General features: G+C 35.0%; 1 protein-coding gene across 2 annotated transcripts in view; it reads right to left on the reverse strand.

Moving 5' to 3' along the window:
- Positions 1-394: 394 nt before the first annotated feature.
- Positions 395-27,729, reverse strand: part of Cv-2 (crosveinless 2-secreting protein) — a 37,133-nt gene continuing 9,798 nt past the window's right edge. Inside the window, exons 2-12 of one of the 2 annotated variants that reach the window (XR_014439192.1) lie at positions 17,828-17,968; positions 11,651-11,733; positions 8,789-8,888; positions 7,989-8,162; positions 7,223-7,405; positions 6,014-6,273; positions 5,305-5,464; positions 5,037-5,224; positions 4,245-4,645; positions 2,735-3,856; positions 395-2,146 (exon numbers count right to left, since the gene is read on the reverse strand). Coding sequence is in view for 1 of the 2 variants with exons in the window: in XM_083101237.1 (XP_082957363.1) it covers positions 3,598-3,856; positions 4,245-4,645; positions 5,037-5,224; positions 5,305-5,464; positions 6,014-6,273; positions 7,223-7,405; positions 7,989-8,162; positions 8,789-8,888; positions 11,651-11,733; positions 17,828-17,945 (1,926 nt within the window). In the remaining variant the exon portion in view is untranslated. Of the gene's footprint in view, positions 3,857-4,244; positions 4,646-5,036; positions 5,225-5,304; positions 5,465-6,013; positions 6,274-7,222; positions 7,406-7,988; positions 8,163-8,788; positions 8,889-11,650; positions 11,734-17,827; positions 17,969-27,729 lie in introns of both variants that reach the window. The other variant, XM_083101237.1, reaches the window with a different exon arrangement.

A 27,729-nucleotide genomic window follows, 5' to 3' on the forward strand; every position in this document is an offset into this window, starting at 1 on the left:
CATCCTGTTGTTACAGCGTCCTCTCCTATCTTCCTTTTTCTGGTAAGTGATAACGAATATTGTCCTCGTAAAAAATAAGCGAAAGCTCATCGAAATTACACATCGAATAATTGAAATAGTTTGTAACGGAAAAAGAATTTATGTTCCGATTAAAAATCAAGATGGCGCATACGATAGCGCGAATATCGTTGATCTGAATTATCTAAATCTGCAAAATATTTAATCCTAATAAATATTAATATTTAATCGTCGCAATTAATTTTTCTTTTTAATTAAAAGCTAAGTTTGACGATGTGTAATTCTTTGACATTTTGTGCGATATATTTTCTTGTGATAAATTTTTGAATTGGAAGGAAAGGGGGATAAATATTTTATATAGATAAAAAAACAAATATCTATGAATATATAATTAATTTATTGTATTATGTTCGTATTCGCGTGTATTTTACGCTATAGTTCTATGCTAAAATCGACAAAAATTGGCTAACACTTTGGACTACCCGGTATACAGAGTTGATTTGATTCCTTTCGCCGAAACTCATCGGTGATTAGTTATTGCAGTATATAACGGCTATGTACAGTTTCACTAAGTTAAAAAGTCGCCACGAAAATAGCTCTGTACGAAAATTCCCTCGCAAAATTTTCGTACCAATTCGATAAAAATAAATGGTAAATAGATAAGAAAAAGAAACAGAGAGAATCGGACGAAGAAACGGAATAAAAAAAAGTATAATAAATGGTGAGCTATTAAAAATCGTGGCACGTTATTAAAAATCGTGATTAGTACTCGCTTAATAATCGTGTCTTTCTATGTACAATTTGTAAACGTCTCGCTAAAGTTAACATAAATTTCTACACGTTATGTAAATACATATATAAGGTAAAAAAAAGTATACTCGTCGTCGAAGACGAAACGGGAAAATGTCCCCTCCTAATTCTACGTAATGAAAATGTAAGAGTCTAACAAACCGCAGATCTCTATACATCTAAAGATCTGTGGAAGTAGGAATCTATATGGATTCTAAGAATTCATTATCATGAATTTACAGATTCCAAATATTCGTGCAATCATAAATTTGCAAATTAAAAGATCCGTAAAAGCGTGGATTTGTAAAGCGAAGAATTTATAGATTTATAATTGAAAAAATCTCGAGAGAATAATAATTTATGAAAGCACGAATCTGTGGATTCTGTAACTTATCGAAACATGGATTTTGAGAATCCGAGAGCCTATGAAAAGTGCGGGGCTACGGATATATGAATACGCGATTCGTTCTATGGATTCCAAGGATCCGCGTGGAGTCTATACATGTATAACTATATATCTATACGTGTATTATATAATTATGTATATATATAATCGATTGTGTTAAATTGGGATGTACATGCTATGCCGCGAGCCTGCTCATCGGCCGAAATACTGCACGGTGCTCCGAAACATTACAAGGCATCGCTACTTGCTGCTACTTACAAAGTCGTTCTCACAATTTCGAGCATACTGATCTCGTTTCATTAATATATCTATTGCTCAATAGGATTTTATTCTTGAAGATACGTTTAATTAAGTGACCGTATATATGTTTCAATGAAGTGTATGTAAAATTCATAAGCTTTCACACAATTATTAAAAGTAAAAATTTCCATCTTTCTAATGCCGATGAGAGAATTATCAAATTATAATATAATTAACGATACTTATAATACGTTTTATCAATTATAATATGTCACATTAATTTTGTTCGCAATAATAATTCAATATCTCACACTAGAGACGAATCTATCATTAAATGTGCCATTCTCAATTTATGATACACTAGCTTATACCTATATAAGATTCAGAAAATTACGCCAAGTATTAATTCAGTATTCAATGTAAAATATGATTTCTTTTTTACTCTCGTTTCATTTCGCGATACAAGATCATCCATTTTCCACTCTATGCGCGACTCTGCTAGTTGATTCGCGATGCTCTCTGTCGGATCTATGGGATTCCGCGTGAAATCATGTTATACACACGTGAGATCCATATTTCCAGGCGTCATGGCTGCTGTGACCCGCATGAGATTTCCGTGCGAACGAACGAGAAATCGCTATCGCTTCACCTCGATAGACGATCGTTACTAGAGACACTCGAGTCAGAGTTTGACTGAAAAAGTTAATTTAAAATAATTTCTAGGTATAAATAAATATTAAAAATGTTCATTAAAAATAATAATTACAAGTCTAAAAATACTTAACGAATTTAAATTCCAAACTGTGTTAAAAAAACTGAATTAATTATACATTTAATTCAAAATTGTAAAAAGACTATCTTGTTGCATTATAAGAATAATGTTGTATTTTGTATCTTGTAAAAAGTTCACAAAAAATATTTAATTTCTAAATAATTTGTGTCTATAGCTTCCGAAAAAAATATTTTTTCTGTGATTTTTAACTTAACATTATAGAAATAAAATCAGAAATTTATAACAATAAACTGAACATATTGCTGTTTTTTTTCTGAAAAATATGCAATTTTAAAATTAACATAATTTGTAATTCAAATTTTTTCAATCAGCAGATAAGATATAATTTTTGCATGATAGTTTTTTGCATATAATTGTTATTAGTATAATACGAAACTTGAAATTTTTTATCTTGACAAAATCACGAGAGAAGAGCTATTACTTTGGCTCGAGTATATCTCTAGTTACTACTCGATGTTACTAACACGGGAACACAGGAACTCACCAACCTTAATGCATATTGATACGAAGTGGTGACTAGTAGGTTTTTGCCGAGCACTCGGCCGCGTCCGGTCTGTACGTTCCCGCCAACAGGAGTTTCCCAGGGATAGAAGAAGAGATAATATCGCGAAAAAATATCGAAGAGAAAGCTTGTATAAAACAAGATAAAAAGTTTCAACAATTTTACATCATATTACAATAATTTGTAATAACAGCGATTATTCTGAGATGCCGTTTCAATCATTTATATTCCTCTGCATTGTATTTCGCGTGATATAGACAGCAAAATATTTTTTTACCGCATTAACATAATAATATGCATGCGGTACTTATAAGTCTATCATCGTTTTTCATTATAGATGACAGACTTATAAGTACCGCGTGCATATTATGTTGCTCTACGAATAAATAAGCGTTTATGAATATTTATCCCGAATTAATCCATTGCGATATCTGTCAGAGACTGCTAAGAAGTATGCTTTGTTCCCGGTATTACTTATATTAGCTCTTATCAAGTATTTAAATATCGAAAATTTTATCTCGTTTAATGGAAAATACGATTTTGAGAATCGATTCCAAGAATTCCTGAGAATATTTCTTTTTTAATTACTGCGCGATTTTTAGATATATATATCACGCGCTAATTATTTCACAACATTATATCTCTTCTTCTTTATTATTCGTGATATAGTCACGAATACTGAAACGTTATCTCGAAAAAAAAAAGATAAGAAGAGGTTGGGATTGCGTATAGAGTCTCTTTACATGCGTACAAAATGTACGAAGAGTTTATCGCTCACATGAGTTTCACTGCACATCCCGCGAATTAGAATTTTTAGAGGCCGGACGCGGCGGCGAATAAAGTGCGCGATTAATTAAGTCCGTGGCAAGTGGAATTCGCCGAATTCGTCAACTGGTCCCAAACTGGTCGACACCTCGTAGCCTTCCTCCAGTGCGGTAGCTGGATGCCGAGTCGCTTACACTCGTGCGCGTATGCCATGAAAGACTGGCAGAAACAAAGCTCGGTTGGGCACTCGCACATGTCCTGAAGGCAGGCTTTGTAGTACATCATCGGATTTACCTTCTTGTGACAGGGGTCGAAGATTTGCGATCTCAGTCGAGTGCACAGTCTACAAAAATAAAATTATAAGTTGTAAAAAATAACTTAGAACTCATCTATTTTGAAAGAGATAGAAGTGAAACTTTGAAAATATTTATAATGATATCGGAAAAATAAATAAAAGAATGAAACAGATAACGATAATGATCAGCCAAACTATACGTGTTATTAAAAATTATTAATAGCAATCACATTTAATATTGAGAATATTATTCTTTACAATTGCAATATTATAAGAATTATAAGAATAATAGAATTTTAGAGAAATTATTGTATCATTGTATAAAATGATATCAACAATATATGATAATAACTTTTTGATTCTTTTTATAATTTCTAAATTTGAAAAAATATCATATAATATATAAAGAAAAAATTGAAAAATCCATGTAAATTACCCGTGATCCGATCTTCCTCGACAACGTCGTTTTTGCTTTTCGACATTTCCTAATCTTGGAGATCGAGTGCATGTTCTCTTGGCGCTCACGACCCAAGATTGGCCAAATTTCTGCGCATCCTGCAGCAATCGGCCGCGTCGCGTCGTGAAATCGTCCTTGATCTGGGAATTGAAGTTACCGCAGAGACCGCATAATCGACCTCTGTACGACGAAGGCACGGACACTTCGAGAAAGCTGATACCGTCCCAGAGAACCTTGATCCCGATGTGCGTGTTGACAATCACGCTGTCGGTCGTACAGTTAATATCCAATCGGTTAGTGATGTGATAAGGAAGGTTCACTTTCTTCCCGTTTACCTTCACTCTCATTTTTTGACCAAGGTTTACTTTCAAGTCACCGATCTGTAATACAGGATGCGAATAGAGCAAAAGGTTTTTCTTCCTGATGCGACTGATTCTTTTAATAAAACAAGAAACCCTTGCCTCGAGATAGACTTCGTCTCGCAATGATATTAGCAACTTGGCAATCAGAATTCGTAGTTTGAGTACGTATTATTCGACATTATTAATTATATGTATTTTCAAGAACGTTGAAAGCATTAGTTATAATATTATTCAATTTAAAAATTTAAACACGATAATAATATGATTTTCCCAACTTTCTTCAAAAATCATATATATACATTATATGTATATATATGTATATCTATATTCTATTTAATTAAAAAAGTGATGTTTAATTTATTCCGCGTTACAATTACACTGATAATTTTGTATTAATTTAATCACTCACTTTTAAAGCGATGGTTTTGGTCCATGCTGAAGATTTTGTTTTTCTTGCGTCGTTAGTTACACGTATGCTAAATGTGTGAGTGACACAATCGGTGACCAATTGATATTTGCATGCCCCCTTGAAGCTGTAAAATTTACCATCAAACGTGCGATAGTGCGGGTCTCCAAAAACTGTACAAATCCCATCACCTGGAAGAATCGATAATTTTTTTAAATTCTAAATATCAATCGCATATACGATAGCGTAATGTTGTACAGAGTATGCTTACTTTCAACGCATCGAGGACAGCATTGACCTTCCGGATGTTCTAATTTTGAGTTCGGCGGGCAAGGAAGATTCAACTGCGGACACATAGGCATTGCACAGCGTACTTTGCCCTGTTTGCAGGTGCACGTCTTGCAAGAATCAAGATTCCAATTTTCGCCATCCTGCCTAGGACAAAAAAGAACGTTTAAACCAACTCAAGACAAACATTTAATCCCGCGAAAATTTACCGCGAATTTACGAGACTTATTTTTTTATTAAAAAAAATATTAGAGGAAAAATATATTAAAATACGATATATTTTCGGATTTTAGTTGAAAGTACGTTAGTTGAAGGACGTTAGTTGAAAGCAAGTTAGTTGAAATAAAAATTTATATTTGTCGATATATTTAAAGACTATTACTCCTATTAGATTCTATTAGTTTTGATAACAAATGTTTTTTAATTTTATTTCTCGGACAATTTCTTAAAAACGAACAAAAAAATTAATAATTGAAGATTAGATCATTGAACTTTAAAATCAATATATCGAAAATATATTGATAGAAATACATATGATGAAAATCGTATTCAAATTCTTGACTTTTTATTAAGCCATTTGTTTATCAAAATTTCACAATATTTTATTCCGTTTATCCTCGATAATTGCTTGTTTACGTCGCATTCACAAAGTAAAATCATTTATCGCGATGAACAAAAAGCGTGATACTCGCCTGGTAAGTTCTTCCGCCATAAGAGCAGGAGGCCCTGCTCTCCTGGATGGTTGGACATTGCGGGCAACAGCGGTTGGCTACAGTAATCTGAAACTCGCTGGGACATTCCAGTACCGGACAGGTATTCCTTTGACACGAGAGCATCGAATTGGTGCAGTTGCAACACGTGCATGGATCCGTGCAATAGCTGGAGCCCGAGTTGACCACGCGCATGTCAATCATACACGCGCCTTTCGGAGGCAGGAAGAATCTTGCGCTGCCTGCGCAAAAGAGAAAAAAGTGCTTTTAACTTGAATGCATGCTCTATCTAAGTGATGGCGCATATTATAAGCGAAATGCTCTGAATCATTCTCTTTTTACGCGCAATAGTGATATAAATTGTATTTCTTTTATTATATTCACATACTTTTATCTCTCTCTCCTTCTTTTAATAAAATATAAAATAAATATACATATTTATATAAAATTTGATATTCGAATAAGTATGATACTCATACATTTTTTTTGTCAATTTTGTGGATTCAGTTACCTAAAACAGATGTTTGCTTTTTAATGCTATATTTTTATCATATGCGTGATGTATTTTTTTTATGCAACGCATTATATTTGATTGTAAAATTTGAAAGTTGTGGAGTTAGATATTTTCACAGTTATAATGACAGTGGCTATTCTCTCGAATGGCTAGATCGTAATATTACGTGATGACAATCATAACATTACGTTATTACGGCTGGTTTTTGCGCAATTGCGACATTGGAAAATAATCAGATTCGCATAAACCGGTTCGCGCTTCTGATATTATGTGAAAGAGAGAGAGATCGCGGAATGACCTATAAATTCAAAGTGACTTTAATTGTTTGTGCAATATGATCTATTGAAAATATTTCTTTTGAAAAATGATCTCGAAGAATGAAAATCTAATCGTTATTAATCTGCATTTGCCTGGCAATACTTACGTAATAAAGCAATCTTGTATCTTTATGTAATATTAACACCCACGTACAATTATTGAGCTTATATATCGTAAAGGAACAATGAAATTATCACACGGAATCTCAATTGAAAGAAATACGCGTTTAAGCATTTAAATAATAAAATCGAATAAGTAGATTTCCTCTTTCTGAGCAATTCGAGTGCTAAACTCAGATAATTTTGAAACGGTGCGCTACATTTCATCGCGAATAATGAAAATTATGTAATTCCTTTCACCTCGACAGCGTGGACAACACTTGCCAGGATCGTGAACAATCCTTGAGGTAGGACAACTGAGTATCGGACAGGCTAACTTTGCACATATGAGCTTATTGTTGTTGCATCTACAGGTTACGCAAGGGTCCTCTGTCGTTGTCACCGACCTATCCGCGGTGACTTTCTGCCCGTTCACTAAGCATCCTGTAAAATACGATGAGATCGATCATTTGCGCGTTTGGTTTATTCTCTCTTTATATTCAGATATAAAAATCCGACATAAATTTAACCGCACATTGTATAATATTAACATTATAAATAAATATAATATGAATATAAAATAAATAAATAAAATAAATATAAGTGTTAATAATAATGATAATAAATAATATTAATATTATAATAAAATAATTTATTTGAAACATATATGCGGAGAAATATGCAATATATAATACAGAGAGATTGTGCGTATAATTATACGATTCGAAAAAGAATCCAGATTCTTATGACATCGTGTACAATATTAAGTTTATGGGAACATATTTTGTACGAAGCAAAAAAATGTCACAATACAGGCATTATCGTTTGTTCATTTTTCGTTCGTCGTGTAGAAGCGACGCTGTAATTTTCAATCATTATCGTTCTCCCCTCGTTATATCGGAGAGAAACATTCCAGCCTTAATTGCGCGGCAAGATGCATTGAGGGGGATCGTGAGAAATATTTGTGAGATTGGCGTGATTAATTAGCAGCAGCGGCATCGAAGGGAAAAAGAAAAATGTTACGAACCGTCGCATGTCGGGCAGCATTGACCACGTGGGGCCGGTTTCGGGTTGGAACAGGGCGTGTAACACTCTAGCTTTGATCTGGTGATGACGCCCGCTTTGCAGGTGAATACGAGGCACGGGTCCGCCTCCGTCCATTCCGTCTCAGATGCGTGATAAGTGCCGTTGCGTATGCATCCTGCAATTCATAAAAGCAACATCGTTCCTCAAAGTACTAGTATTATCGAAACTGCGCAATTCTGGAGAATAACGCGTTGAATTAAACATTTGGAATGTGTTAATCTTTTTAGACGCTCATTTACGTAATTACATATTCGAGAGTAAAAATTAAGATAATATAATTATATACGACATCTCAGTCTCTCGATAATTCAATGTTGTACTTTTATATTTTAACCTTTTCCATAAATGCAATCGCGTACTATGTTTTCCAAACAGATTTTGTCGTCGGCGAACACCACACGAGCAAGCAAGCTTACGTCACCATTAACATAATTAATAGGGTATGATAATGGGCACTATGCGCGAGCATCTGTCAGCTACGTGTCATAAACAGAGACAGTCGCGAGAGACTGTGAGGCTAGAGTTCTTCGGGTTTATCACCGTATCCGCAAACAGAAGCGTCTTTGTGCCCCGAGAACAATGCTCCGCCGACTGAGCATTCCGCGAGTTCTCGCCTTTCCTTCTTACCGCCGCCGACATATTCGCTCCATCTTCCTCTTTCTTTATCTACCTCTCGCTCGAATCAATTAGGATGATTAGAATAATTAGACGAATTAGTGGACGGACGGACAAACGTCCTACCTGTACACTTGTAGCAACACTCGTCGTTGCGCGGCTCCAGCAACGCGTAGCAACCTTCGACGTTCGGGCATTGTCGTTTCAAACACTCGACGAATCCGTTCTGAAAAAAGAGAACCGGGAAAAAATTATTTTTTCCTTACACATATGCGACAAAGTACAATAGAATGAGTCAGAAGTCGCGTATTTTTTTCTCTATTGGCTTTTAATATCTTATTATTAGTCGAAGTGCCAACTTCTGAGACACTTTGTAGACGAAGAGAGAAAAATTCCAATGTTGCTTGCAATGTTGCAAAAATAAGGAGGGAAGATTATTCTTCGTTATAAATATGATTTATTATTCGCACTCTTGGAAAGTATAATTCGTCGCACTTTGTGTAAAATAGTATTCAAAGATGATGAGGTGATTTGCTGAGATTACCAATCATTCGCGAGATTTCGTCGAGGAAGTAGTTTCGTCACGCTTTTGGCACGAGGAAAAAGCTCGCGAGAGGAATGTGGACACTCTAAATAAAACGCATTATGAATCGGGAATTTGGTCGGTGATCGAGTCACGCGTCACAACAACCGCGACGGCGACAGCGAAATTCCGGCTTGACTTTTTTTCTTCCAATGTCCGCGTTATCGCATTCTAGTAATTATTTCTCCAGTTTCGTTATCCGGATTCTATAATTAAGCCTTTACGGATTTATCATCTGTCAGAATTACGTAAAGTAATTTCAAACGTGGATTGTACTATATCTCTCTCATATATGTGCCGAATGTACGAGATCGGCCTAATTGGACATGCCGCGAAAGAAAGCCTTCTGTTTTTTCCTCGTTTTTTGTTTTTAGACTCCCTCATCTATAATATATGGATATTTTTACGCAACGCGCTTGAAAATTAATTAGTTTCTGTAATTGATATGCGAACCGAAACAAGCAGGACGTCAAAACAGTCGGAGATACGGAGACTTAGGAGAGATAACTAAAAAAGAAATCAGTAAAGAAAATATCTTCCGTGACAATTAACAATCCATCTTTTTCAAAAAACATGTTTTTTTCTAACATTTACATAAACTCGATTTTTGCTTTATTGTTTAATTACTACTTATATTGTTAGTCACTTTTTTTCTTAGTAATTATACGTTATTAGCACTACACGTATACTAATGTTTTCTATATTGCCTCGCATGTTAATTACATATTGTAAGCTTCTTTTCTGTTATAATCTAAGAAGAATATAAAAATAAATAAATATATTATTTTATTTATTAACTAAATAAACAATATAAAAATATTAAAAATATAACGAACGAATTTCTATGAAAGTAACTAAATATAAAAATATTAAAAATATAATGGACGAATTTCGACGGAAGAGTAAATAAATATAACGCGTCAGAGAGAGCGTATTCTCTTGCTCATAGCCAACAAATATTCGCTCGTCCGGGCGACTTATGTATGTGCCTCGTAAATTGCGGATGATTGATCACGGCCGATCACTTCGGCGCAACAAACAAATAATTATGTCACACAGTGCCGGCACGTCACTCGTTGCTGCAATAGCATCGGCAGCAGCGGTAGCAGCGGCGGAGCGAAAACAAGAAGCCTCATCTCGGTCGGCCACGAATCGACGAGTCAATGAACCAAACGCGCAGATAAATCGCCGCGGTCGCGCTAAGATCACTCGTTGATGCAGCAGGGAGATGCATCGAGGCCACGCGGCGGCGCATCATAAGAGGCACACGCGGGAACGAGCGTCCGTACGCGTGTGTATGTGCGCGAATATGCACGAAGTGCGAATCGATCGAATCGTCGAACGCGTCCAAGTGGAAATTCCTCTCTTTGACCTCCCGAACCAGGCCAGGCTACTTTAACCCCTTTAAACACTCCATCACCACATGGCGTTGCCTCGTCGCGTGATAATAACATAATCTGCGAATTGGACTAGGAAAACGGTACAGCTTTCCATCTCTCTCTCTCTCTCTCTCCCGATCTGCCTCGCGATCTTTTTTTCTCTTTAGAGAGAAGCGTATCGGATTTAACGAGAGGCGGACTTTTCCGCAATTATCTTGCTAAGTCTCGTCGACGTGATTGTTCGATCAATCGAGTGTACGCGTTTCCCACCGTGCTTCTCCTCTACTGTGTTCACATTCCTCTTTCGTTACGATGTATAGGATATTCAGGCTTAATGTCTGTATTTATATTCATCGAAATTTATATTTTTGAAAATCCAACCAATCTTTTATACAAGTTTTATAAAAGTTTTGTCATGTTATTATATTTTACCTTTTTAAAGTCACCATTATCATATTTTTTATTTATTATAGACTACTATATATTCTAAACTATTTTTTCAAATTTGCAATGTTATACATCTCTACTCATCATTAAACAAACTGAAATATTCGTAAAATCGAAAAAACAAGATTTTCTAATTTTTTTATTATAGCTCTTGCAGTTTCATTAATTTATGTTAAAACTGATATAATTAAAGGATATAAATAAGTAAAATTAATTCAAAATAAACGTTTCAACAATACGATAAAAAATTTTGTCAATTTACTTAATGCGATTTTTCGCATAAATTTTTTGAAAATTAAAAAGCGTCTACATGCCACGTCTGAGAAACGTAGAAAACTTGAAAATAGTTCTTTTTTCTGATCTCATAAACACATGTATATCCAGCGACTTTCTTACATAAAAAAAAAACAGTTATTAAATATATAAATTTTATTTTAATATAGAAGATGCTTAAGAAGCATCTTACTTCCGGCTTATAGACTCTGTAGACTCTTTTCAACTTTATACGATATTCAATGTACTAATTTTGCTTGTGCTCCGTTAGACATCGATTAGCGTCTTCGGTTGCACACGATTTACCTTACAAATGCAGCGGAAGCATTTTGTGTTCACAATCTTGACGGTAACGTCTTCTCCCTCAGTGTCGCAGGTCTCTCGGCTTCCTGCAATCGAATAGCAATAGATATAATAAAAAGGAACAATCGGATTATATCGCTTTACGACTTTATATCGCGCCGCAATATACCGGTGTATGCGCGATAGAGACACTATATATACAATTACAATGCAGCACATTCCAATCGATTGATCGACTTTTGTATGCTAGAGGCTTCCTCCTTCCTTAATACGAAGAATCGAGTGCTCAAGAATTTACTGTTACGTTTTAGATAGCGATCATGCACGATTACGGGTGAAAATCGGTTCTATAATAATCGGTTTTAATGTTTTAATAAGGTTCATTCGTTGCTAAATCAACGCGATATACTGGAATGAAAATTATGAATGGAATTAAGTTTATAATAGCTAAATTCAGACGGTAGTTATTTTCATTTCGATACCGAGTATTTTTTTTTCACAATCTTTTGTTATCGTATACTATTACATATAATAAACACAAGTTTACAAATAATATATAAATATTTACAGATAGATTTTTTAAAATTTAAGATTAGAATAATTTTTTTTAAATTTTTAACAATGGACTTTGTTTTCCTTTGTTCTCTTTTGCTTTCATCATAAGAGTTAAGCGCGACATGGACGTCGTGAACGTACCTTAGGACGTACCTCAGTCGCGTTAAACTCTCCATTTTCCAGCAAAAGTCGCGTTCTGCTGCTAGGTCGTCGGGAGCCGCCACCAAACGTTCCTCCCGGTTCCTTCACGCACGTATTCCTGCACACTTTAAGCAACTTTTCTGTAAAACTTTTTCTCAGATTTCTCTCTTTCTCTCTCTCTCTCTTTTCTATTTACACTTTCCAAGCGTAATCCGCCAAACCATTAAATTTCTAAACATTCGGGTAACGCTCGTTTTCTATTTTCGAATCTCCATTTAAGTGCACGAGAAAGCACGTAATTGTTTTGTGTTATTACATTGTTTATAATTTTATGTTTTTATTATTTCTCCAAAAGGAATATCACACACACACACTTTCTAGGGCAAAAGAGAATATCGCCCTTCTCACTTTTCTTTTTATTTTTCCTTTTTATTTGTTCTGTCAGTACGAGTTTGGCGTTTTTCTCCTCGAGAAAGCGCTTGGTCTACTCTGTCACTGCTCTCAGAGATTTAACGCGTGTGACGTACAGCTTTCGAGGCGGCTTTGCTTTATTTATCTCATCGACCTATTTTATATTTCTTCGCAAAAATCGCGAGAGAGAGGAGGAATCGATTGTTCGTTTCGTCGATGGCTTCTCGGACGAACGATTGCACAACTACGAATATTGCCACTTTCTTTCAGAAATATTTAAAGATTAATATTTTCAACACTAAGTATAATTGTTTGATTGTAATATTTGTTTTACTTCTAATCCTCCTGTTGAAATAAAAAAATTCCGATATTATAATTATTATATTTATAAATATTTATAGCAGAAGAGAAGAATTATGAAGAATTTTTACAAATATAATAAAGTAATTTGAAACATTACATTATCATAACAAAATTTAATATGCATAGTATTCTAACATCACCAAAATATTTTTTCTTGATGTATGCAAGAGACAAATAATAAATTCTCAACTTTTTTATTATTTTTTTAAGATTTTAAAATACTAAGATTTGAGTTCATTTTTATATTTTCATATTGAGATTGAAATTCAAAGATTAGCAGATTTATATTTAAAATCGTAAAAATCAGAGAGAAACCAATGGAAATTTTGTTTTAATCATTCAAAATCTTTGAAAATGTATCAAGCATTGATTATTAAACGATTAATTTTGTAGCTGTTGGATAGATAATGATACAACGAGAGCTCGTAAGAAAAAGCAAGTGGCAATAATTAATCAGCGATTATTCGTTTTCAATACGAATCAATATTGATATCATTTAACATATGAATATGTCAATTAATATTCTCATGCGTGTTGCTTTTGTTAACTATTCGAAAAATATCGGCGCATTATTTCAAAGTGCGCAGGAATGTGTGTGCGAGAAAGGACGTTGGTGCATTTGCGGTCGTTTTTCTCTCAAATTTCCTTCTTATTCTCGTTTTTATTTATCGATACATATATTTTTTTTATATTTTTTGCCTGCGACTTTTTACAAAAATTTGACGCACGTAACAAAACGCGAGACATTTATGCTCATCACAGTAAGTTTCAAATAGTCTCGTAAAACAGCTTTTATCTCTCTTTTCACAATCGTTATCTTCGATCATCTCTCCTCATGTTTTTCCGTTTTCTTTCTCTGGTACTCCTCGAGCTGGTTGCACGGTTAAAAACTCGGAGAGCAGTCAAGAGAGCGCGCAATAAAAGCGGTAACTAACCTCGCGCCATTCATTCATCGAATGTTATGCGTGCAATAAACACGCGTAGATGATTAGAATTTGTACATTAAAAAACATTAACACTTTGTCTATCATAGCGATTGTACACGGGTCGCATCTGCATTTTCTTAATGAAATCATAATGTTCGCTAATTATTCTTATGAAAAATTTTATTTTTTATTTAATTCATATCCATATCCAATTTTCAAGAAAATACAAAAGATATTATTATATAACATGACAGTCAAAGCGTTAAATCGAACATTAAAATTGAGTTTCAATGAATTGAATTTAATTCTTTTTAATATATTTACAGTATTAGTAAGGAAATTAGGAAACGTTAATGAAATAAAATAATGGCATTAATCTTTGCTCGATGAATATTTGATGATTACAATTTGATAAAATTTAAATATTTTGAAAATTATAAATTTTTGAATAACGTTACTTTCAAACACTCTATTTACAATTAAATTTTTTTAGTTCAATTTAAACGATCGAATTTCAAAAAATAATTAAAGATAGGCAATTTTTACCAAGGACTATCTTCAAATTCATCTATTATATTGAAAGACTTCCAAGCATATATAACACAGCTTACAATTAATTTATATTTTAGTAATGTCATGTTTTGCTTGACAATTGACTCTCACTGCCAACTGCGACACCAGGAAATTAGCTGTTAAGGAACGCGATACGTCAATCTATTTTTTGGCACAAAGCTGAAAAAGACGTATTAATCCTAAACTTGGCAACTATAATACTTGAGAACTAAGTTTATAATAAGAAACAGAAAATATATAAAATAAATCAAATCTATAATTATCTGATAATTTAACGATAATAAAAATAAATTTAAATTTTTATATAAATTTTTATTCTTGTTTAAGCTTTCTTCTATATCGTTTTCTTCATATGCCGTTTGTATTTTATACAGTAAATAGAGATTTACGATAATGATAGATTAAAAGGTACATAAATATACGAATTGCACGTATACATATATAACGATACATATTAAGCACTTAACATTGCACGTTTCAACCGCGAATCAAAAACATAGTGCGTTTGATAAACATACAGTGATGTATAATATACTGCCAAGTTTAAAATTAATTATCGGATAAACCGCCGCGAACCTAATCGATCCCGGACGGCGCTAAGATGGGTGCTCTCGGTCCGAGGCGTCAGCGTGGCGCGTATCGGAAGCGTTCGAGGAATCGTACTTTGCTCTCGCGATTTCTGCGAAACGGCAAGTCGGTCGTTGATTAGTCTCGAGTACGGCAACGGGGAATGTACAGCAATTTCCTGAAAGGCACAAGCCTGCCGTCGCGTCCTCGATTACATTCTGCGAGGGTAGGAATCACCTCTGCTCGACAATCTCTGCGATGCAGTCAGCTGCTGTCCGATGCACAATTTTGAAAAAGGATAAGGACGAAGGGAAGATGAAATTTACGTATTCTCGGCCTAAGTGGCTGTTTGGGCCGAACTTGAGATTACGCCCAATGCAATTTCTGATGAAAATTGCACGTGTGCAAAGGGATGAGATTATTGGCGTACACTGGACTTTAACAGACTGATCCTGCGAAATTGAATTTTTTACTCTCAACCAGTTTATTTTTACTTCCTACAATATGCTATAAGTGACCATAAATCGCGCAGGAATAAGTCAATCGTCGACAGGAGACATTGCGACATAAAAAATATACATGTAAATGACTGCAAGTTATTAGGATAATTGCAAAAATTCGATTATCGTCGTGATTATGCAATAAAGTTTCGCGCGATTTTATTCCATGGTTGAAGTTCGATCTTTTTAATTGTCGATTATAGATTCGTCTTTTTATTACGAGTTAAAATATTCAAAGCATTTCATCATGAATATATGAATTTATGAATGAGTGAAACGGAAGTATTAACCCGACACGGTCTATCCTGTTTACTATGCTGTTCTTAATGATAGAAAAAATAAAAAAACTTTGCTTTTTAGGCTTTTTCATTAGAAATAATAATTAAAAAATTAAATAACACTTTATCTTTAGCAACTATTGTCAATTTTAATATATTTGATATTTCTTAATAGAAATGCGAGGGGTAAACCGCTGATCAAAATTATGTACACTAATGCCTACTAATGCCCAATTCCTGGGCATTACTGCTAAATTTTTAAAATTTAATAATTTAAATTTTAATAAATTTAAAATTATTATTTGGAAAAAGACTTAATAATACTTTAATAACGTCCATAATACGCATTAATACTTCAATAAAACCTAATAATGCCCAAGTAATGCCCAAGCAATGCCCAGTAATGCCTCAAATCTGTACATCGCAATGCCCTCAGTGGTTTACCCCTCGTAGAAATGCTTTGAAAATACAACTTTGCAATGTTAAATATTTTTTCTAAGAAACCAAAATATATATCTCTTTTTTTTCGTGTATGAATTTCCCATGTTACGTTTTTCAGACAGAATAGCTTCCGCAAAGTCAAGATAAATGCTAAAGTGCACGTATAAAATCTTTAAAAATACGATCGTGAAAAACAATGAAAACCCGAGACGCGCTTTAAAAAGAATTTGTCTGATTGAATTTTTCTTAATGAGGATATGTAGCGAGACGGCAATGATTTCGCACGAGCTGCGAGATTCGCAATTCGATTTTGGCGCAAATAGAACGGCAGATTATGGAGATAGACTAAGAATAGAATATTTAAAAGGGGTAAATGGAACGCGAGACGGGCCTGCGCACACTATATAGATAACAAATCTGCTGAAATCGGGAATTCAATTGCTTTTGCAATAATATTCGTGCACTATTTTGATAACATGAACATTCTCACACATTCGATATCATGTCATGTAAGTATCAACTGTTACGAAATGCGAATAAACACGAGGGTGCTTTTACATTTTTAATGCGTTTTAATTCGCGATGTTTTTGCCATTGATTTATATCGTTCACATTTTATGTAAAGAATAATTGAAAAATTTGTAACACTATCAAGAGAAAATGTAATATCTTTTTTCTTAACTATCTTGAAAAATTGAGAGATTATAAATAAAAAATTTAATATAAAAATAAAAATGAAATGAAATTTAATATAAAAATAAAAATGAAAAATTTAAGTGATGTTGCAGACGCGTATCGACGAATTTGATTTAATCTCCAGCATATTTTGGGAAAGAAATTTATGATAACATTGTTATTTTTTTTGCAATTAATCAATAATTAATTTATTCATATTTACTCATATAACTTGATCGAAGAAGACTTGAAAAAATATTATTTTAAACTCAAACATTAATTGGAATATTATGCAAATTTTTAGAATATTGAATAATATATTAATATTGAACAATCGAACATTTAATATAATTTTTTTTAGAGAAGAATTAAAAAAATAAGAGTACTTTTTTCTTTTAATTTAAAATATTCTAATTTAAATGTTTTTACAAATTTATAGACATTTAAAAAATCTTATAATAGAAAAGAAAAAGAAATAAAAAGAAAGATAAGAACGATGATACTTTTTTCGAGTTTCTTTTTCATCTGGATCTAAAGCAATAAACTTTTTTCAAAGAACAAGCGCAATAATATTATTTTATAATTTCGGACGTTAATGTTCTTGTTGATATCCGAATGCATTCGAACGACATCGATCGAGTTTCGATGTTGGCACATCTTCTCTAAGCCTGATCAGTCAGCTATCAAAATAACACGCTTATAATCGGTACGTCGCGCACGTGCTTCTCCGTGCTCTCTTGTAGTACTCACCTATTATACTTTCCGAGGTGGCGTCGCAAAGACGCGCCACCGAGAGGAGGAAGGCCAGGGCCAAAGCCAAAGTCAGCGGTATCGAAAGTAACCGTGTCAACTCCATGTTTAGATGCATCTGCTCTCTGCCGCAATAATTTGCTGAAAGAACCGATAAGATTGTGTCGTTAGTCACGTGCTTCCGAGATGTTGTTTGTCAATGTACATCATAGAGTCTTAAATACAGATTTATACTTTCATTCAGAAAAAAATACGCGCGAGTCTAAATATTTATTTATATAATAAAAATAATTTGTAATCCATTGTATATATATAATTTTTAAAGGTACAGTGAATATTATAGTGAATCTTATTAATTGCAAGGTTGCAAAAACTCGTATTTTGTTTCGATTTATTTAAATCCGTTTTTTCGAAATAATTTCTAGGAGCAAATATTAATTTTAAAGATTAAGCATTCTACACATCAAAAAATGTGTAGAGAGTTTTATAGTAAATTTAAAAATATCGTTCAACGTATCGTCTATCATTACCATTAATACATAATAGTCTGCTGTACTTCCGCGGTTTTCACGTGCTTAGATATATAAATTTTCACCGCGTCGCAATGTAAAATACACGCGAGGGTCGCAATATATGTATTTAACCTTTCCTCGAGACCATGCGCGACTCATGTTTTTATTTAAAACTGCAATTGTTTAATCACTCTTTTCTTTCAAAAATCGGAGAGAGAAGTTAGTCAACGAAGTGCTGCGTAACGAAATATGTATATTATCGAAAAAACGCCGGCGCTCTCGATGCATTATTCAATTCATTAAGTGCATAATCTTCAAATGCATCGGGATGAGAACCTAATAAGCCTCGTTGGCGCGTTTGATTAATGGGAACTCTCGCATTTTCGCAAGCGTTTCGCGTTATATCGATTCTCACGGCCAATTGTCGGAGGCAAATCTATCCTTAATCGATTACGAGGTCGATATTTATGCAGGTCGTATCTTTTGTATGCAACGCGAGCGTCTCGTTACACCCACGACGAAATGTCTCTACGCCGATAAGGTGACTCGACAAATCTATTAATACGCGTACACGCGTACATGTATCGCTACTCGCCAAGAAGGCGACATATCGATAGACGTAAAAAAAAAAGGAATATTATACAGCCAACCGGCAGGACCGAGAATCGAGAATTTATGAACCGATTCTCTCTCGATCAAGTCGGTCACTCCGATGAATATTCTCGCAACGCGTTGCACCGCGCGAACCTGCATATATAGATTGCGTCAAGTGCGCGAAGATAAGTATATTAATCACGCTCAGTTTTAGTTACTCGAGACGTTTATTTCGAAAGTCGTCTAGGTCGGCTGAGATATTTGAATCGCTATGCAACGCTACGCCGGTGTTTTCATCGCGCTTTTATACGATATGGTAATAAATGGCTGGTTAATGTATGGAAAATGGATGTATTAATTATACGCTCCTCGCCTTTCGACTATATTTCCACAAAATTTACTTCGATTCTGTATTTCATTATATATGTTGCTTGTCACAAAAAGACTTTACACACTTTATTCGTAGATTTTATCAGTCTATTTATAGTATTTCTGCTGAATTTTTGATGTTACTCGACTCTCTCTTTCTCCTTGTAAGTGGCAGAAACGATGATTAATTTTGAGAAATATTATCGGCCAATAAATGTTCATACCTTTCTCGATACGAAAGGAAGTTGTGCTTTACTGTGCATAATGAGGCGCATAATGACGCGCCGACATGAGATCGTTTGCAATCGCGCGAATTGTTTGCACGGGCGAAGACGCGAATAAATAACGCTCGCGCGACGCTTGTTTGCGAAAGGCGGCGAGGGAAGAGAGCGTGCTCTCTACGTACTACGTAGTAGGCTGTTTACACACAGACTCGCAGATCTAATCCAAATCGCAGATGCCGACAATGTAATTGGACTGTTAACATCGCGCGCGATTACACAGGTTAATTTGTAGCATGATTTCCTCGAAGTAACAAGCAAATACCGTAGCTGTATAAATCCACTAGAGCGAGATATCACATCCGGATATCACATTCGAATAAGTCTAACTTAAAAATGTTATTTGAATATTTTCGAAATTTATAAATATCAGCTGATTTGTGTACTATATATTATTAATTTCAATATATGCTATTTTATCAATTTTAATAGATTGAGCATGTTAAAAATATAATAAATCGAAATATATTGAAAAATTTACATGGCTAATATTATCTATCAAGAATGATGTTTTCGATAATTGTGTGCTTTGTATGTGTTGTTGGTATTATCAGAAATTACAAAGTAATTTTCGTGATTTACGTTATACAAACTTGCGAAAGATGTAAGTCTCCTAGGGAGATGATACGAGCAGATTGAATTACGCGGGTACACGTAGCAGCATGGAAAGTTGTGGGAGGATAGTAGTTACCGAAATTACTATCACAATAGACACTAAATTAATAATCATGAGAGCTATTATCAAATCGGAAGAGTGAATACGCATAAATTAATGAATAGGAGAAAATTAGATTCTTAGGTACCGAGAGAATAATTGGAGAATCCTGCCAAAAAAATTTAATTTCGTTTTAAATTAGATGTATACTCAAATTAGATATATACTTGTACTTTCAAACGCTATATGTCATGTAGGAGAACGAAAACAAAGAGACAAATAAACAGAATTGATAATAAAAAAATTATAATGTTATTAGGAATAATTTGATTCTTTTTTTTCGCATTCATACCGATATTCTTACTGGTTAATACGACAAAGGCGCAAAATGGGCGAGTATTTTAGCACGTATCTTTTTGAGTATTTTGCGCGATTATTCTACGCATACGAGCAGGCAAGCAGACAGACAGACAGTCGTAAAACATCGGCGTGGAAAATTTTCTCGGTGTACACCGGCGTGTGTATGAAAGTATATCAAATTCACGAGCGGAGCGGAGTCTTAAGTGGAACAGCTCTATTATGGGGCGTGATTAATAAATATTCGCACGTCTCACGTACGTATACGCGCAGGTAGAGGCCGGGGTCCACCTGATCTGCCAGCTGTGCGTGCAGCAGCGCGTCGACAAATCACGCCGCCGCTTGTCATTGATGTATTTAACGGCGACAATGTTGAGCAACGTTTAATCAGAGACAAGAAGAGAGAGAGAAAGAGTGTGTGTTCACATATACTATTTTAAGCGTTTATTCAGGAAGGAAATGCGCTCGGCGTGACGGCGCTTGCTCGTACATACAGCCGCGGCTTGTACTCGCATACGCACGAGTGTAATTACGCATATTTAAATAGAAATTATGACTCATATGCCGTTGCACGTCTCGAGTGTCTTTTTTTATCCTCGTCGATCTCTCTTGGCTCCCTTAAAAATATTTTCTCGATACGATTTGTATCTCTCGACATTATTCCACGCGCTGGTCGAATATGATGACATACGTCAATAGGCACAGATTTGTTATTGAACTCGTAATAATAATGGAAATTATATAGAGCAACGATCTCACTTATATTTCCTTAGATTTTTCGTGAATAATTATTTTAAAATAATTTATATCGTCAATAATTTAATCATTGATTGTGTATGAATCTTCTTACATCATATATTCTTTCTTCAGTTTTTTATTTTTATATTTGTTTATTTTCTTTTTTTATCAAAATTACCATGTGTGTTCTGGACTAAAATATAATATTTATTGCTTTCAGGAAGATAAAGTTTCAGTTCTTTGTAAATTTTACTCCGGAAAGAAGGCAATATATTATGGCCGTAAATTTTCGCTGTCGTCCTCTTTGTGCTATTTATATTTAACTATTAAGTCATTACCATTTTCACGCAGTGCTGTTATTACTATTCCTCCTCTCCGCTACCAGCATTTTCTGGCGATCGTTCTCGTTTTGCTTCGGACTTTAATTAAGGATTCCGTGATGACGCGAGCTCCGGACTCCAGCTGCTTCGAATACGTTTTTTCTGAGCGCATCGCTAATTCGCCGACTAAGCGTTCCGATCGAATCTCGACAAGCAGCGAATAAACTCGTAACAAGCGGCGCCCCAAAGGGAAATTCTAGACTCGTTGCACCGTAGTCGCGCTAAATTAGATCGTAAGCACCGTAGGAATCCAAAGAGGCGTCTGCTAGTAGACTTTAACAGCTAATAGCGACAATATTATTATTTTGATAGTTAAAATTAGACTTTTCGATATAATTTAGAATTGATATCACATGATAATATATATAAAACGATATAAATTCCGCTGTTTTATTCAACATGCAGTTTTTCCTCTTCACACATATACATAGGTATGTTTTATAAATTTTAAAAACTATATCGCTTTCAATTTTCAAGACTAATTAATTTCTACAAGTATTAGTTTTCGACGATTCTTCGAGGCATAAATACCGCGATAAAAGTATCGATACTTTTTTTTTTAAACGATCATCCTCCACGATGCGCCGATACACGACGGCGACTAAATTATCCATTCGTCATGGTATGCGCCCCGTTATTGGCCAGCCGGACTTGCGCGTGAGTAGACAAAATGTCAAGATTTGATTTACGAGGCGGCCCGGTGCGCCAACTCTCGGGGAAATTAAGCGGAGCAGCGCTCGATTAGCCTGGTTCATCCGCCCGGCAGCTTCGCTGCCGCTGAATTATCTTCGACTCGAAACGTCTGTGTATAATCATCCATTAACGAGATAACGTAAAGTTCATACGGTGAATGCATATTTGAATATCGGTGAACGCGACGATGTTACGCGACATGCGGAACGCAAATGGCAGGTTTCCTCGACCCGCGCCATTTCGAATTTGATGTCGCGTATAATCAATGCGAATTAAAAGCTCGGCCAAAGCTAATGAATAACGGTATATGAGACGTATTGCCGATTGTATGCAACGATTATGGCCCGTATGGCGAGACGATGCTACCGGCGCAATGTAAAAGTTGGCGCTTTCAGAAACATCCACTTTCGTTTTTTTTTTTTTTTTTTTTTTTTTTATCAACTGACATTACACTACACGTGTTTTATAATAAATTTACTCGTGATAATTAACGGCGCGATAATTGAAAGCCGGATATTCTTCTGATGCAATGCGACACGATTGGTCGCGTCAATTTGCATACCTATTTTTCTTTCGAGGCGTTTCTCTTTCTTCAGTCCCGAAAGGCCGCGGCAATTATTCTTATCGATAAACGATATCTTTTCTCTTGCTATCTAAAATCAATATTTATAATGGAGGTCCGCGTAAGGTGCTAATCGTCGTTAATTGAAGGCGCTAATTGCACAAGTTCCATATCTTTATTACTACATATGTATACTAAATTTAAACAACGTATGGAAAACGCGAGATAAGAGAGTCACGCCGCCTAATATTATACCGTCTCACGTGCAAAACGTTACTTGCATTCTTTATGGCGCTTCTCTCGAGCTCGAGGAAGGAATATCCGTGCCCCACTACACAGGAAACCTCTCTCTTTCTCTCTCTTTCTCCGAGCGGCATTCCCTCTCGCAGCCCTTAACTTTTTTCCGCTCTTCTGCCACATGCCGCTCACGGACACGTGCTCGTGTTTATGTGCCCTCCGCCGCCGCTCTCTGCCCCTATGCTTCCCCCGTCTCTCTCTCTCTCTCTCTCTCTCTCTCTCTCTCTCTCTCTCTCTCTCTCTCTCTCTCTCTCTCTCTCTCTCTCTCTCTCTCTCTCTCTCTCTCTCTCTCTCTCTCTCTCTCTCTCTCTCTCTCTCTCTCTCTCTCTCTCTCTCTCTCTCTCTTTCTCTCTCGCTTTCCATTACGCGTCGTTGCGCGATGTACTCATTTGCGCGTGCGTGCGTGCGTACGTGCGTGCATGCGTGCGTGCGTGCGTGCATGCGTACATATGCATGTACATACATACGTCTCTGTGTGTGGAAAAAACGCAGTAGCTTGCGCAAAAGCGCGAGCGAGCAGTGCGATGCACGTGCACGTGCAACGAACGGGACAGAGTAAGAGGGGGAGGCTGAGAGAGGGGGGGGGTGGAGGGGAACCGGCAGGTAGCTCGGTCGCTTGCGTTTACGAGAAGTGTATCGCGCGCGATGGAAACACCTGCACGAGGCTGATTTAAATGGATGTTGGGGATACCCCAATGCGCGCACCGTCATGTACACGGATTTATGATTGATCGTTCCTTTGTAATGCGATTGACTATTACGTCGAAACATTGAATGATTATTAAATAAATAAATAAATCAAAATAAATCTTAAATAAATGATTAGTAAATGACATTAATTTTTTTGTCATCTAATTAACTTGAAATTATAATTGTTAGACGCGAGGTAACGTTTTCTAAAAACTAATGAATGTCAGGTGCAGAGAGAGAGAGAGAGAGAGAGAGAGAGGGAGGAGGGAGGGAGAAAGAGATAAATATCTTGCGTATAACCCATAACACTGTATATTTTTTTTAGGATTTTGCGCGCACTCATCGGGACGTTGTTGCCGCAGCGTATTCCCTGCAACGCAGAATATTGCTGCGATCTTTTCGGTATATTTTTATTACGGCTATATATTTTGCCGAGCGTGCCACGCATCCTCGAGTCAAACTTTGTCGAGAAAGTTACGATTCTCATGTACGTTATTCTTGGAAAGACAGTTACGACGCGCCACGGGATTGTTCGTGCGACTTGTAACTCTTAATCTAAGCGTCTTTCGAAGCGCGAGAGAGAGAAAAATGTGCTGCTGGAGAAATCACGATGGAAATGAAGAATGCGCGAGATTTTCGTGTACGCGACATAAAAAAATGTATAAGAAGAGAATAGGAGAAGAGAAGAAGAAAGACAAAACTACTTTTTACAAGTATTACGATAAGTTTGATCAATTTACTCTAACAATAAGACATTCAATCAAATGTAACCATATTATTGTCTTTAGTTTCTACGAACAGTTTATAAAATTCATATAAATTTTGAAGATGAGTTAAGAAATATATATATATATATATATATATATATATATATATATATATATATATATATAATAAGATCGATAATTTATATGTCAAATACTTTTTTTTAAATCGAAAATATTGATATCCTCTATTTTCAAGTAAGTACATATAAAAAATATAAAATATATATCATTTTAAATACTTTTCTGAAATTTCTTATAATTAGAATATTAACTATCGATGACAATAGCTTGATAAAAAATTGACAATATATTTAAAAACACAAACCATTTAAAATAAATAATTCTTTCTTTAAAAATCTTTTACGGACTTTAAAACTCTCCGTCATTTTATTTCTCTCATATTTGATAAAAATTAATTGTCTAATTATCATAAAATATTATTATCATAAGATTTATTCGCATCTTTTCGTGCTAGATACAACATTTGAGAGCGGAATTTTTATTACTCTATATAATGCATTATTGTTTTTATTATCACATGCGAGGCAAGTCCGCGTTTAATGTCTCCGCCTTGAACCATTTCAATTGTGTATAGCATAGCGCGAGGGAAGAGGGAGGAAAAAGAGGCTCGCCGGAGAAGTAAGAGTGCGCGATTATATCGCGCGGCTTTTTCTCTACGTTCGGGCACAAGGATGAGCGCACAAAGAGTTACGGGATTGAAAATAGAGACTGACGTGCGCATTATTCACGTCGTGACTTTCCAACGTCGACCGTGTTACGTGCATCGCCGGGTAGTTCACCTTTTTTTCTCAGCCACAGCCCTTCTAAACCCAATGTTTCTCGTTGTACTTCATTATTTCGACGACAGTCATCATTATTCAAAAGTTCGTCGGTTAGTCGAGCCTTTTTTTATTATATTAAAGTAATTGATTGTACGCGTTCGCCTAAGTTTAAGCAAAGAGTTCATCTTTTCGGATTTTATCTTATCAAGTCTTCTTATCAAGATATTTGTTGTATATACTTTGATTATATAAAAAGATATATCTAAACGGAGAAAAGATGCATCATTAAAATTAAGATCCTTTTACTTTTTGACAATCTCTACGTAACATCTTACATAACGAAATTCGTGGAGAGAGCGACTAAAGTATTTCCCTCAGGTTCTCCTCCTTTATTTTTGAATTTACAAGATATAACAAAACATAAAAGATATAACAAAAGTTACGTGTTAAAATATAACAGATGTGCTTTCAACTGGAGCTGCGAGGTCAGAATACGTGAGTAATCTTACTTACTGACAAGGAACGATTTGTATCTTTGCGAATCAATTAATCGGCGTATTAGCCCCCCAAGCGCGATATATTTTCGGGCGGATTGTATATTTTCGCGCGCGAATTCGCGCAAGAAGAAGAAACCCGAAAGATTGTAATTTCCGCGGATTGTTATTCCGAGAAAGACAGTTACGAGACCTCTGTAGAATCATCCGAATGAATTACAATTCTTAATTTAAGCATGCTTGTATTTCGATTAAAAAAACAGAGAGGGAGAGAAAGAGACGATTCAGCAAAACGGTCACAAAAACTCCTTCACTATGTCTCGTAAAATTAATAACTATTAATGAAATAATATAACTATTAATCAAAATAAAAAAGAACAAATTTAGTTTTAGTTTTAACACACCCATTAGATAAATTCAATAAGAGAAAAGGAAAGTTATGCGAAATATGAGACTGTCCAGCCAACGCACGAAAGATTCTTTCGAGAGAGAGGCATCATCTATCGCTAGATTGTAGTTATATTACTACTTATGTTATTAAATCGAGAAACTATTCTAGGTATTTACATTCTTCTCTTAATATTATTAGGGGAAATTCTTAATTTTTAATAAATAACAGTTGGATTATGTCAAAAAAAGTATGTACATACACGCTAAGAAATAAGATGTTAACATATTTTTAATTATAAGAAATTGTCTAGATTAATTGACTTTTAGCAATCGAGTGTAATTTTGAAGTTGTTCGAAAATAGGATGTGTATTTTTATCATTTGACATTTATGTAATATCTATGTTTTATTTCTCTTTTTACTTTTAATTTTACTTTGACGCTGAATGTATCATAAGATTTATATTTTTTTATAAAATATTAATTCGATGATTGTCACAAATTTTCTATGCCTTATTATTAAATGTGATACATTTTTTTCTATCTGTGCAAAGTTTTCACTGAAAATGCATCGATATATATTTATATACAAGAATATCTTAAATGAATGTCTTATAGAACATTATCATAATCGGAAATATTTTTAATATAAATGTGAACGAAAACGAAATGGACAGTTTTTTCTCGTAGACGATAATGTCGCTCGATCGCATTCGCGGATTTTATTAAGTCGCGGGCTTCAAGTTTCCTAGTTAGCTTCTCCTATTAATGATAATTATAGTCGCTATCGGATATATCGAAATGCCGGCAGTTCTTTTTAGTGAAAGTATTCCATCAGAGAGGGGAAAATATTACGTCGCGCGGCATATTTGTCAGCTAAACTTTCTTCGTTCATTCCGGTAGTAAAGTACGTAAAGTACGATGTGTAGATCGGACATTAAATTAATTAGTCGAGGGACCATTTAACTCGGTAATTGCTTCTTGTTTAACAATAATATCGGCATGTTTTTACGTTAAATCGGCGAGAGGGGAAATAGAAGCGCGCACATAGGACTATGTTAGTCACGTATTTAACGCGAACCTATAATAATGAATTATCGTTCGCTAAGCGGTAATAACCGCTTGTCCGATGGTAATTATCGGCCGCGAACGGCGGCGGTAATCGCTCATTTAGCAATCGTTTGTTGTAGGCTAATGTAATGCAACATTAAGTCCGCCGATATCGTCGATCTTTATCGCGTGTGGCGTTTACGATCTCTCTTCGCAATTGGTATATGGGCGTTCCTCATCGGCCGATAAGACATGTGTTTCGGATTTTTCGCTATGCGCTATGCAACGACGTG

The sequence above is a fragment of the Camponotus vicinus genome, unplaced genomic scaffold (assembly GCF_025532165.1).
Source record: "Camponotus vicinus isolate PSW18456_S1 unplaced genomic scaffold, iyCamVici1.0 SCAF_5, whole genome shotgun sequence".
Classification (NCBI taxonomy): Eukaryota; Metazoa; Arthropoda; class Insecta; order Hymenoptera; family Formicidae; genus Camponotus; species Camponotus vicinus.